At 49.7% G+C, this 13,712-nt stretch overlaps 1 protein-coding gene across 1 annotated transcript; it reads left to right on the forward strand.

Annotated features, from left to right (window-relative positions):
- Positions 1–3,107: 3,107 nt before the first annotated feature.
- Positions 3,108–13,312, forward strand: LOC114616543 (bystin). The gene is made up of 7 exons (XM_028761979.1): positions 3,108–3,573; positions 7,475–7,637; positions 10,529–10,667; positions 10,953–11,086; positions 11,782–11,942; positions 12,062–12,164; positions 12,653–13,312. The coding sequence occupies exons 1-7, from the start codon at positions 3,309–3,311 to the stop codon at positions 12,996–12,998; spliced, it is 1,311 nt and encodes a 436-aa protein (XP_028617812.1). The 5' UTR covers positions 3,108–3,308; the 3' UTR covers positions 12,999–13,312.
- The last annotated feature ends 400 nt before the right edge of the window (positions 13,313–13,712 follow it).

A 13,712-nucleotide genomic window follows, 5' to 3' on the forward strand; every position in this document is an offset into this window, starting at 1 on the left:
TCAACAGGGCTAAGGGTTATTTTAGACAACTCTGATCCCCACCCATCATATTTGATAAAGGAAGAGGCCTACAGTCCCCACGAGTTCCTCTAACAGGCAGAGGACAGGTCTCAAGTGTCTTACACTGGGGTAATAAGCTTTCCCACACCAGCATTCCCCAAGAAAGGCCTATGTGTTAACATTTAAGTGATGACCCTAGGTAGTCCACACCGCACTCAGTATCACGGAGCTGTAGTGACTGGGATTGATAGTGTATCGCTGATTATGATTAATCACTGATTATCTGGATACAAGGTCTCCCACAGTGCAGCCAAAGATGACCTTGAGTTCAGTCCATTAAGCCAAGCTAACCTCACTATTACAGTGACCCAGTCTCAGTCTCTTAAGTGCTGGAATTACAGGACACTTGCCTGAGCCCTAGTTCTTAAACTCCTGATCATATCTGTGAGATTCTGTGATTAACTACGGATTAGTGGATAAAACTGCTGGGTAGGACAACACTCCCCCTTTCCTGACAATGTGACCAGCCCCCTCATGCCCCTGTCACCATGCCTTCTGTGTTGTGATGCTATTTGGTCTCAAACAGTGAGACAAAATGAGCCTATCATAAGACGCCTTTGTCAGATACTGTGTCACAGGAGGCTGGTGGATGATGTTCTGGAAACTGCTGACAGAACTTTCCCACAGTCACAGAGTCCCATTAACAGCACTAAGAACAAAAGGAAAGCAGGCTTCAGGTGTATAGGCCTTGAAAAAAAGAAAGAATAGTCTTTGTAAGAACAATTATTTTTGAGGTTTCCACCTTACACTGTAGCCTCAACATGGAGTGGTACATAATTATTGTCAAACACCAGGTATGTGCAAGCTCTGTATGCAGCTTGTCTGTAGGTCTTTAAATCTGCTCACTTTTTGAGACAGGGCCTCACTATCTAGCTCTGTCTGTCCTGGAACTCACTATGCTGGCCTGGAATTCACAGAAATTTGCCTGCCTCTGTCTCCCAAATGATGGGATCAAAGGTATGATCCCTCAGATGGATTGACTGAATCTCCCAAAGGCCCCAGGAACGGTCTTGTCCTGTATCAACTTACTGGAAACAGGGAAACTGAACTCCAAAGCTAAACAATCTGTATAAGGTCATACAGTTACAGACAGCACAGCCAAGACTCAAAAGCCAGGCAACCTGGCTCCTCAGCTGTGTTTTTTAACCACTGTCCTAGGGATGTGGTGACCTGCATATATGTGTGTGTGTGTGTGTGTGTGTGTGTGTGTGTGTGTATTGTTGTTTGTTTTCCAGACAGGATTTCTCTGTGTAACCCTGGCTGTCCTGGAACTCACTCTATAGATCAAAGCCAAGGCTAGCTCTGAACTCAGAGATCTGGTTGCCTCTGCTTCCTGAGTGCTGGGACTAAAGGCATATGCCACCACACCTGGTGACAGGGGGCTCACACTGAAGCCAATACTGACCTGAAATGGATGACCTGGTTAGCCCAAGCTGACCTCACATTTCCAGCAGGCAATCCTTCTGCTGTTTAGCCTCCCATATGCTTGGATTATAGGAGTGCACTTGGCTGAGACCTATTTCTTGAACAGTGATTTAAAAAAAAAAAAACACTGACGGTATTTAAATGTTTGAAAATGTCAAAGCTTTTTCTAAACTAATGTTTTAAAATTCTCATGTTAATTTATGATCAATCAATTAGAAAAAATCTATTCAGGGAGAGCCCTACCATTACTTAAAAAAACTGTTCCAATTACTAAACTGATACTATGACAGAAATTCTGGGATTCTGAGAAAGTTGAACCGATACTAATAAGCAAGGAGCCCTTTTCCCAGGGACTGCTTTCTCTACACAAAGAACTCAGGGAGGGCAGGCATTGGTGGAGCACTCCTGTAATCCCAGGGTGCAAGAGGCAGAGGCAGGTGATTCCAAGTTACATACTAGCCTGGGCTACGCAGCCCATAAAGGTGGGCATGGTAGGTCTCAATGACTCTAATGTGATCTATTTTCATTGCTGACAGGCATTCTTTACAGTAGGTACGGTAGGGTAGAAGGCCCAGATGACACTCCTATTGCTCCTATTGCAGTTCCTAAAAAGCCTGCGAGAGCCTTCCTTTCTCAGAGCAGACCTGTGGCCCCTGACTTTCCCCAACACTGTCCTCCAAGCTTAAACTGGAAAGAAGTGCACCACTCCCAAGATTTTAGGTGCCGAGGCCTAGTACTTTGAAACTAATACCCAGAAAAGCACGGTGCCCAAACCTTACCAACTGCCTCTTTTTTTTTTCAAGTGAGACTTAAAACATTTTTTTGTTTGGTTGGTTGGTTGGTTTTTAGAGACAGGGTTTCTCTATGTAGTCCTGCCTGTCCTGGAACTCACTCTGTAGACCAGGCTGGCCTCGAACACAGAAATCCGCCTGCCTCTGCCTCCCAAGTGCTGGGATTAAAGGCGTGCGCCACCACCGCCCGGAGAGACTTAAAACATTAAAAACTTTGGGTCCTACTAGCGACAGTACAAGGCCTCAAGGACAGGAAGAGGTACCAAGAAAAAGAAGGTACAACAACTCCTGGCGGGTTCTTCGGATAAAGTGCTCTATTTGCCAAAGGGGTGTGTCTGGGAAGGGAGAAGTTCCACACAGCGCCCCCTGATCCACACAACCCGAGGACATCTTGGTCAGCCTCCGAGGAACCGAGAACCTCGGTCAAAATCCCCTTCCCCGGGCCATTACAGGCTCACAGACACCTTCACAACCCCATGCTCCGCACCACAGAAGCCCTTCAAGTCCTACCATGTCACTCCCATGATGAAGGGTCAAAACGTGTCACCTCCAAACACTCGAACGCAGAGAATCCAGACCTTAGCACGAACGGCAGCCCCCCAAACACAGGAAACGGTCGTTGACCGGCCTCCGGAAATGCGTAAATACTGAGCGCCAGGGCGACACGCCCACAGGGAAGGCATCTCCGGATACCCAGGGGTGACATTTCTAGTACGTCATCGACTCGGCTCCGCCCCCAAGACATACAGCGAGTTGACAGGACGCCTTAGGCTACCTTTATGAATTCTGGAAAAGGTAACTTGGACATCTACCTCTTTCAATGAGATTACCTGAGAATTTGGGGATTCCTGCTCCAGGTCCCGAAGCTCTTCTAGAGATAATGACATATGAGGAACTTCCGGCCTCCGAACGCTGGGGGGCACTGTAATCTCTCAGTGACCTCTTGGAAACCGGAATACAAGGCGCAAGCGCAGTCTCGGCTTTTAGCCGGCTTCACACGTGTAGATCTTGTGGGTAAGTTTTTCGACAAAAATGCCCAAATTAAAGGTGACACGTGTTGCCAAAAATCAGGAGAGGCATGCACCTCTGGCCGACCAGATTCTGGCTGGGGACGCAGTGCGCGCGGGGACCCGAGAAAAGCGGCGGGGACACGGGGTCGAAGAGGAGGAAGAGTATGTGGGACCCCGGCTGAGCAGACGGATTTTGCAGCAAGCCCGGCAGCAGCAGGAGGAGCTCGAGACTGAACATGGGACAGGAGATCGGCCAGCAAAACCGCGAGAGCGCGCCACGCGGCTGGGTGAGTGAAGCGGTGGGTTGGGCCCGTCGAACACTCTTCATCAGAATACTGGGCTGGAATTAAAAAGAGTAGGCGGCTTTACATTCCCTCGTGGTCCTTCACTTCCACTCCTGGGTTCCGGAACCCAGAGTTAAGCCAACAGAAATTGATTTCTCAAGCCAGTTCTAGCATTTATTTATTCTCTGGGCGTTTGAAGTATTTGTGGGCTGCCTGCGTAATATGCTTGAACTGCGTTGTTTTTTAGGCAGTTCTGATACAGAAATAAGATATTCGTCCTTCCTGATAGCACCTCAAGTCTATCCTGAAGTCTAGCTCAAGGCACACATTCAAAAGATAATTAAAGCTATATATTCCAGGCAGGCAGGAGCGGCGATGCTTTCATGTAATCCCAGCACTCGAGAAGCAAGGCAGAAGGCTTTCTTGGCTATGTAGTTAAATTCCAGATTAACTTGAACTACGTGGTAGAGCCCTGTCTCTCAAGAGAGAGGGGAAAAATTATATTTCTATTTATTTAAACAAAGACGTTAATTCTATATGGTGGGTATACCAAGTTTCATGTCCTACTAAAACCTGAAAAGCAAGTGGGGAATGTTCCAGCGATGGGGGAGGGAAACAGTATTGTTTAGAAGCTAACAAGGGGGAGAGATGGATGGGTAGGTGCTTGCTACCTGTCTCACTGAGGGGGAACTGCTGTTGATCTCCAGTTGCTTAATCTTCTTTGTCCTAAAAGCAGATTGGACACATTTGAATACGGCTTTAGGATTACAGCAGCTTCTCTGCTTTCTTTTAGATTTTTTGAAGTAAAGGGTCATGGAACCCAGGATGGCCTCAAACTCTCTGTAGGGGAGGATGACCTTGAACTCCTGATCTTGCCTCTGTTTTCCAAGTGGTGACATTCTAGGTGTTTGACAGCACACCTTCTCTTAAAAACTTTTTCTTAGCCAAGCAGTGGTGGCGCACGCTTTTAATCTCAGCACTTGGGAGGCAGAGGCAGGCGGATTTCTGAGTACGAGGCCAGCCTAGTCTACAGAGTGAGTTCCAGGACAGCCAGGGCTATACAGAGAAACCCTGTTTCAGAAACAAAACAAAAAAAAAAAAAAAAACTTTTTCTTTAACTATGAGACCGGATCTCCTTAAGTTGTTCAACCTGGACTTGTACTTGCTGGGTGACCACGGCAGGACTTGAACTTTTGGCTCCTTCTGTGACGCTGACAGTAAACTTCACTTTGAAGCCATCTGTTTGATGGCTACTTCCAGCTTTTTCTCCACCTGGTTCTTCCAAGAAAACTCACATCTTTATATCCAGTGATCTACCTGAGATCTCCAAGTTGAAGACTAGTATCTGTCTCTAGTAAGAATGCATCCAAAACAGAAGCCGTGACCTCCTCCCCAAGCCTGCTCTCTGTTTGCTACACAGAGTTTGTTAGCGGGTTAACCTTCCACTGCTCAAGGCAGAATCCAGGGCTCCTCTTTCTCACTGTACAGTAAGTCCTGATGATGCTGTCTTTAGAGTATATCCAGAACCAGGCCACTTCCCATTAACCTCACACACCGCCTGTTCAAGCTGCCAGTCTCTCCCCTGAATCGCAGCGGTGGCAGGAACATCCTAATTTGTGTTCTGTGGTCCATTCAGCAGCTGGAAATCTACGGCATCCTGTCTAGTGTCTCTGTTTCGGGTCTGACCACAAACTAGGGAGGGAATAAGATAATTCAGCTGGTGAGGTACATGCTTTGAGAGCATGAGGCCCTGACTTCCACTCACAGCAGCTCGTAGTCCCAGAGCTACTGTATTGAAGACAGATCTTCTGGGCCCACTGGGCAACCAGTCTAGCCTAATCAGCCAACCCCAGGTCCCCAGCCAGACCCTGTTTCAAAAACAAGGTCAAAAAAAAAAAAAAAGCCAGGCAGTAGTGGCGCAGGCCTTTAATCCCAGCACTTGGGAGGTAGAGGCAGGCGGATTTCTGAGTTCGAGGTCAGCCTGGTCTACAGAGTGAGTTCTAGGACAGCCAGGGATACACAGAGAAACTCTGTCTCGAAAAACAAAAACAAACAAACAAAAAACCAAGGTCATCAGCTTCTGAAGAATAACAGTCAAGATTCACTTATGGCCTCCATGATGAAAGGGTTCACTCATATACAAAAAGCAAATAATAATAACAACAACAAAACACCCCACAGATGTCAGCTTCTGTCTCCTAATTGCTCCGTTTCCCTACTTGTTTCATAGCACTTTCTCCTTTTGTTTAACGTGTACTTTGTGTGCATGTGCGTGGCATGATGTGTGTAGAGAACAGGAAACTCTCAAGAATTGGTCCTCAGCTCTTCAGAACAGTTGTTCTTGCAGAAGACCCGGGTTTGGTTTCTGGCATTCATATGGCAGGCTACAGCTGTCTGTAACTCCAATCACAAGGGATCAGATGCCATCTTCTGATTTCATCAGACACCAGGCACACTTGTGCACGGACATACATGCCTTCAGCACTCACATACTTAAAGTAAAATAAATAAATCTAAAAAAAAAAAAAACCCAACAACCTTGACTCTCCCTGTAGGTGCTCCGTGTGCTCCCTTAATCCACTTCCATAGCGGACGACCTGTTGCTACGCAGTGTTTCTACTCCTTTGGTTCATTAGGCTCTTTCTCAGCTGCCTTTCCAGCTATGTGTGGTGTTCCAAAAGTCAGCCAGTTGTATTAGCATATGACTTTAATCCCAGCACTCAGGAAGCACCCAGCCAAGGCTACATGGTCAAGACCTCAGGATATGGCAGAAATGTCCCGACCCACCTATCGCCCAAGCAAGGACACAGAGACCTTTCATTAATTATGAAAGCTTGGCCTCAGCTGGCTTGTTCCCAACTAGCTCATACAACTTAACCCATTATTTATACTGTTGTATGTTGAACCATGTGGCTCGTTACCACTCCTCAGTACCAGCACTTCTGTCCCAGAGTTCCTATCTCTGACCGGAAGTCCCATCTATACGCTCCTGCTTTGCTATAGGTCAGTCAGCTCTTGATTAGACCAGTCGGAAGGTGCTGGAGAAGGTGTTTACACAACACCCCAGACGGATGATGCTTCGTGAAAACAACAGTGCCAGCTGTACTCGGCTCTCTGCTGTTACAGTGTGAATAATGCAAAGGCAACCTTTACACAGAACACAAGGTTATCCCCACAGCAGGAGCTCAGAGTTAAGCACTGTGGCTCGTGTTTGTAATTCCAGCACTTGGCAAGTGGAGGCATGAGAACAAGGAACTCCGAGTCATCCTTGACCACCTAAGTCAGTTGGTCAGAGTCTGGATGCCAGTGTCCAACCTTGAGAGCCTTCCAGATGGGCTTTACATTTCCTGTCTGGCTCTACGGTCCTGCTTGTGGCTCTAGCTCCTTAGCGCGCGACACTCTAACAGCATCACTTTCCAGGATGCGGAGCCTCGTCAGCCTCCGTACTCACCTGAGTGCCAGTGGTACACACTGCCTCTACCGTGGGTTTAGTTTTAGCACATGGTACAGCTCTACTGTGCCAGCAACATAGTAGGAAGTCAGGGCCCAAACTGCCTACTGTGGGCGCATCAACTTTTCTGTCCCACTTTGAACTGGGTACAACGATAGTACCTGTTCCTTGAGGTCGTCTGGATTACACGTGTGTAGTATAGAACAGATCCTTCTAGATCACTGAGGGTTACATACCGTCCGTTATTGCCATCATCATCTCTTGCTTCCTGTGCTGTATTTTGTCTCAAGACTCCAAATCTCTGGGAACAAAAGGATAGTCTGTAACTCTTCCTGCTCCTTCCCTGTGCACATGTGTCCTTTCTGCACCCTGGGCGTGCGGTACATGGAATGGTAAACTGACTCAGAAGCCCCTGCTCACCGTGACTCTTTTGTCTTGTCTTTCCTCTTTTAGGGCCGGGAGTGCCACAGGATGGATCAGATGAAGAAGATGAGGAATGGCCTACCCTGGAGAAGGCGGCCAAAATGACCGGGGTGGACCACCAGGCAGAGGTGGTCGTGGACCCTGAAGATGAGCGTGCCATTGAAATGTTCATGAACAAGAACCCTCCTGTCAGGTAGGGCTTAAAGGTTGGGACAGTGGACCCTGGTAGGAAGTTCCCAGAGACCACAGCTGCTGGTCTGACCATTGCCAACAGTGGCCTCCTAAATGGGAGTGACCCAGATTCAAAACATCTCCCCTTGATCCATCTGATAGAGAACTTCTAGATCACCCAGTTCCTTGTTAGGGACCCATTCTGGTTTTTATTCTTGGTACGTTACTCTCATAACTTAGTCTTTAATTCAGGGCTTTCGCTCTCAGTCACGGTGTTTGGGCCCAATGCCTCTCTTTCTGTGTGGAAGCTGGAACCCAAGGATCTTTATCAGCTGTCTCTGACACCTCCCCTCTTGAGACCAATAGTGAAAAGTTATTCCAGGAATTGCCAAATGTTCCCAGGGAGTTAAACCTACCTCTAGGTAGAACCACAAACGTATCCCTATGCAGTATAAATGCTACTTCCAGACATGCAGTTGTTTAGGCTGCCTGTGGTCAGATTCTTGAGCAGATGGATCTGGCCTGGTTGAGAAGAGTGGGTTTAGGGCAAAGGGTCTCAAGCAGTTTATCCTTCAGAGTGTGGTGTAGTATGCCTCTTATCATTAATAATACTGGGATGGGCAGGTTGGGTCCAGAGAACAGAAGAAAAGCCCTCTCCCAGGAGGGTGTCTGACAGCTCTGATAATGGTCACCAAGTGTGGATGTGGGCCGTCTGCCTGCCTGTCCCCCAAAGGGCTCTCAGGCAGCGCTCGTACCTGGTGGTGGCTCTTGATCCTGACAGGTTTAGCAGAATGTTTTCTGCAATTTGCTATAAGGAAGTGACAAGATGGTGAAAATGGGGACTCTGGACACTATTGAGCACTGGCTGCTGGCATTTTCAGAAACCAGGCTAAGGTCTCTGGGAGCACAGCGGTTAGGCTGTGTTATCTAAGGCACACTGAAGGTGCTGTGAGACTCCCAAACTAGAAGTTGAAAGACTTAAATTTTACCCTGTCCCTGAGGAAAGCCTCGAGGGCTGAGGTGAGTTGCTGACCTCTGAGGTCCCCAGGCCTGCGCGGGGTGGGGGAATAAAAGCACCTGCCACCAGTGTCATGCAGACCAAGTCTTCAAAGTCTCAGATTCAGTGCTGCCTGGCACAGAAAAAGACAGCAGAGAAACTTTTTCCCCTTGTGCTGGAAGCTAGAACCCAGGGTAATGCCTTGTCAGGCATTACTGTGTGAGTGACACCCCAATACGGGGCAATTTGAAGTCACATCAGCGGCCCCTGGAGATGCCGTTAGCACACCACAGCCTACTACATTGGTAATTTTCTTAGAACTTTTTTTTCCTTTCTTTTATGGGTATGAGTATTTTGCCTGTATGTATGTACATCTCGTGCATGCCCAGTACCCGTGAAGGTCAGAAGAACTAGAACTGGAGTTACTGGTGGTTGCAAGTGACTCTGTAGATGATGGGAACCAAACCCATTCTCTACGAGAGATCTTAACCGTTGAGCCGGCTCTCCAGCCCACGGTGGCAGTAATTTTAACTCCTCATTTGACAGCTTCTGTTTAAAGAGGCTGAAACGGCAAAGGCAGCAGGATGGCTCAGTGTGTGGGGTGTGCGTCTGCACAAGCCTGGTGAGCTGACACCGATCCCAGCTACTCACTTAGAGGGATAATTGACAGAGGCTGAGAAGGATGCAGTTGGTCCTAGGACCGTTTGTACGGTAAGCGGAAAGAAGGAAGGAAGCTACCTGGAGTCTCGGCAGGTAATGGAGATGTGCGGCGCACCCACAGGCCAGAGCTCCAGTGATCTGTATCTCGTCTGTCTTTGGTTTTTCAAGACAGGATTTCTTCGTGTAGTCTTGACCATCCTGGAACTCACTTTGACTAGACTGGCCTTGAACTCACAAAGATCCGCCTGCTTCTGCCTTCTGAGTGCTGGGATCAAAGGTGTGTGCCACCACTGCCTGGCACAGAGCTCCAGCTTGTACTCAGAAGTTGCTCTCCATTCTACGAGCAGTGTTAGGTGTGCTTGAAGTAGCACCCCTCAGTACATGCTGGCTCTGTTTGAGAGTTCTGCGTGCAGGCATATGCAACTACCCTTTAGCTGACTGTCCAGGGTAGTCTCTTTACTGTCGCCACTTTACAGATGAGGAAACTGAGGCATAGAGGAGTCAAGTGACAGGCCAAGATCATACAGGGGATAGAAGAGCCAGGGCTGACTTCAGAGTCCAAGTGCCTGATGTCCCCGCTACTGCTGGCTCTGTCTCAAGTGCAGAGACATCCGGGCCCTGTGCTCTCTGCAGCGCTTTGTGGTGGCTGAATGGACGTAGAGAAGAGCTGAGGCTGTGATCCCAGCAGGATCGAGATTTGTCAGCATCTGGGGGAACTGCACGGTGCTCGCTTCTGGCATCACTTATGCTAAAATTGGAACAGTGACAGACCATCGTCTGGCCCCAGTGCAAGGATGTCGTGCAAGTTTGTGAAGCATTCTTGTATTTTTGGGGGGGCTGTTTTGTGACTCTTTTTTTTTCCCCTTTGAGGCAGGGTCTCATTGTGTACTCCTGACTGGCCTGTATCTCCCTATGACGACCACCACACTGGCCTTGAACTCACAAAGATCTGCCTGCCTCCCGAGTATTGGGATTAAAGGCTTCTGCCACCACGACTGGCTTTCTCTTTTAATAAACAGGGGCCGGGCAGTGGTGGTGATACCATTAAGTCCAGCACTCAGGAGGCAGAGGCAGGGGGATCTCTGAGTTTGAGGTCAGCCTGGTCTCCAGAGCCAGTTCCAGGACAGCCAGGGCTACACACAGAAACACTGTGTCAAAAACAGAAACAAAAAAGTACACAAACAGGGTGAGGGGACTTTACAGCTTCATGGAAAGTGACCCTAATCCTTTACGCTTCTTTCCCTGTATCTCCGCAGGCGCACCCTGGCCGACATCATTATGGAGAAGCTGACTGAGAAGCAGACGGAGGTGGAGACTGTCATGTCAGAGGTGTCGGGCTTCCCTATGCCCCAGCTGGATCCCCGGGTCCTGGAAGTCTACAGAGGAGTCCGGGAGGTGAGAGCTAAGAGGGCGTGTATGGTGGGGCACCCTGACTCGGAGTGGGCTCTCATCCATGGCCCCCACCCAATAAGCCACTATGAAGAAGGACAGGATTGGGGCAGAGCTGGCAGGCTTGGGTTGTTGCACTGCCTCTTCCTGACCCTGGAAGTCCACCAAACGAGGTCACCTAGAGAATGGGTCTTTCTGGATTGTTCTGGACATGAGTGACACAGTTCATGAGACAGTGACGGGGCCAGGACCTGGAGCATGGTTTGGTGATTTTGCTTCCCTCGTCCCCAGGTATTATGTAAGTACCGCAGTGGGAAACTACCCAAGGCCTTTAAGATCATCCCTGCACTGTCCAACTGGGAGCAGATCCTCTACATCACTGAACCTGAGGCCTGGACTGCAGCCTCCATGTATCAAGCCACCAGGTAGCAGAGCTGGCCGGGTGGCAGGGTGTGGGGCGCGCGGGGTGCTCAGGCTCTGCCGCCGCCGTCGCCGTGCACTGGCCCATTGCTCTCCTTTGCTCTTGGGTTTCTCGTGACCGAGTCCTGAGATACATGTCAGTGGGAGGGGCTCTTCACGTCCGTGCTCCGTGTTACAGCTCTGCTGTGGGAGAGGAGCTTTACAGTTCTGATTCTCCTGAGCAGCACAAACTAGCTAAAGGTGCCCAGCTTAATACACGCAGGGCGGCTCCACCCACAGCAATTTTAAGAAAAACACAAGGGGCTGGAGAGATGGCTCAGCTGTTAAGAGCACCTGTTCATCTAGAGGATCTAGGTTCGATTCCCAGCACCCACATGGTGACTCACAACATCTCCAGCTCCGGGAGATCTGATTTTTCTTCTGGCCTCCATGGGCACCGGGCACATACACTGTGCATAGGCACACATGGCATACATGCAGGCAAAACACAGGCACACGCGCGCACGCACACATGACACAGAGAGATAGTATGTGCTTGGATTGGGTACATCTATAGTTGTGCTGTCTTTAAGCTGACCTGGATGTGTGTGCACACAAGTCCCACACACCCTTTCTGAAATTCTCGAATCCACCATCCATGGTGATACTTAAAGGGCCAGGGCCAGGCTCTCTTGTGACTTGGAAACTTGCACCTTGCTAGGATCTTTGCCTCTAACCTGAAGGAGCGCATGGCTCAGCGCTTCTACAACCTTGTCCTGCTTCCCCGAGTCCGAGATGACATCGCTGAATACAAACGACTCAACTTCCACCTCTACATGGCTCTCAAGAAGGCCCTGTTCAAGCCCGGAGCCTGGTTCAAAGGTGAGAGCACAGAAACCAGGGAGAGCGGAGGGGCTGGAGCTCTGGCTTGGTGAACGGCCGTACCCCATTGGTGGTCCTAGGTGACTCACCACCGACTGAAAGCATCTGACTCTGCCTAGGAATCCTGATCCCGCTGTGTGAGTCCGGCACCTGTACTCTCCGAGAAGCCATCATCGTGGGCAGCATCCTCACCAAGTGCTCCATCCCTGTGCTGCACTCCAGGTAGCGGTGGTGAGCTGCAGGAGGACTGGTCAGCGGCGAGCCAGGGAATAGAGCTAGAACGTGGGCATGAGGGTACCAATCTCGAGTCTGAGGCTTGTCTATGCCACTGGGTGTCTGATTACTCCAGCAGGACAGTAGGTCTTCAAGAGCAGGGTCCAGGGGCCTGGTACACAGTAGGTACTCAGTAAATAATTGACTGACTGTGTGAATGGACATCTAGGAAATAAGTGTGCTAAAAGGTGGGGGTGGTGAGACATCTGGACATGCTCTGTAGTTAAATATGGCAGGTGCTTGCTGTCCAAGCCAGAGCAGAGGTGTGGGCGGACAGACACAGATGGTAAAGAGGATCTCACGAGTATAGTAATGAATAAACAAGCAGCCTGTGGTGGTCCCCTTGGGAACGCTGTGCGAAAGGCTCAGTCTTGGGAGAGGACCTTCCCACTCTCATGGGTGTGGCCTAATTCCCATGATTCCACCTTCCCTCTCAGTGCAGCCATGCTGAAGATAGCTGAGATGGAATACAGCGGGGCCAACAGCATCTTCCTGCGCCTGCTGCTGGATAAGAAGTATGCATTGCCCTACCGGGTGCTTGACGCTCTGGTCTTCCATTTTCTTGCCTTCCGGACGGAGACGCGTCAGCTGCCCGTGCTCTGGCACCAGTGCCTGCTGACACTAGCACAGCGCTACAAGGCTGACCTGGCCACAGAGCAGAAGGAGGCCCTCCTGGAACTGCTTCGGCTGCAGCCCCACCCACAGCTGTCCCCTGAAATCAGACGTGAGCTTCAGAGTGCAGTCCCCAGAGACGTGGAAGATGTTGCTGTCACCATGGAATGAGAACAATCACCTGTGTTGGTCCAGGAGGCATGGGAGGACACCAGGACCCTGACTGGTGTAGTTAAAAGACATAGGTCAAGACACTTAAGGGTGACTATGGCATCCGTGGCTCCAGTCCTGGGCAAGAGGACTGCATCTGGTGACTTTCTTTGCCATTTTAGGCTTTGGTCCCTGCTCACTTCTGGAAGTTAACTGGAGTTACCCCAATTCAGCACTCCCACACCCCACCTGGCACTTGGTATAAGGGGTGCTCTCTCCAGATACTGTGAAAGCATACTGGCGTGCGGAGAAAACAAAGGCGGTTGTTTATTGCAGCTCTTGTGTTTTGGTCCCTGGAGGTTCCTGCGTCCCCCTTTAGGGAGAGGCAGGAGTCACTGCTGGCTCTTCCCTGTTCCCTGCTCAGAGGAGTGACCCCTCAACCCACCTTACTCTACAGAGCTGTCTCTCTAGACTCTTGCTTCCTTTGTTCTCCAAAGGAAGTGTGTGTGTGTGTGTGCGCATGTGTGTGCGCCCACGCGCGCTCGACTCTTAACATGACAGTCATGGGTGACTTTAGGGACACCAGTTTCTGCCGCCATATTGGGACAGTGTCTGTTGGGAAAGCGAAGTGATGGTTGTTGGCTGTCAGAGAAGACTACATCTCAGGAGCAGACCCTTGCTAGGGGACAGTGACACAACAGACTAAGGGACAAAATGAAATGCCTCCTAGTTTTC

This window comes from Grammomys surdaster, unplaced genomic scaffold, assembly GCF_004785775.1.
Source record: "Grammomys surdaster isolate TR1022 unplaced genomic scaffold, NIH_TR_1.0 332509, whole genome shotgun sequence".
Lineage (NCBI taxonomy): Eukaryota > Metazoa > Chordata > Mammalia > Rodentia > Muridae > Grammomys > Grammomys surdaster.

Bases quoted from the DNA above. Each gene is read 5' to 3' on its own strand.
- LOC114616543 (XM_028761979.1), top strand. From the start codon at position 3,309: ATGCCCAAATTAAAGGTGACACGTGTTGCCAAAAATCAGGAGAGGCAT. The intron at 3,574-7,474 runs GTGAGTGAAGCG...TTCCTCTTTTAG, and splicing joins AGAGCGCGCCACGCGGCTGG to GGCCGGGAGTGCCACAGGAT. The intron at 10,668-10,952 runs GTGAGAGCTAAG...CCTCGTCCCCAG, and splicing joins TCTACAGAGGAGTCCGGGAG to GTATTATGTAAGTACCGCAG.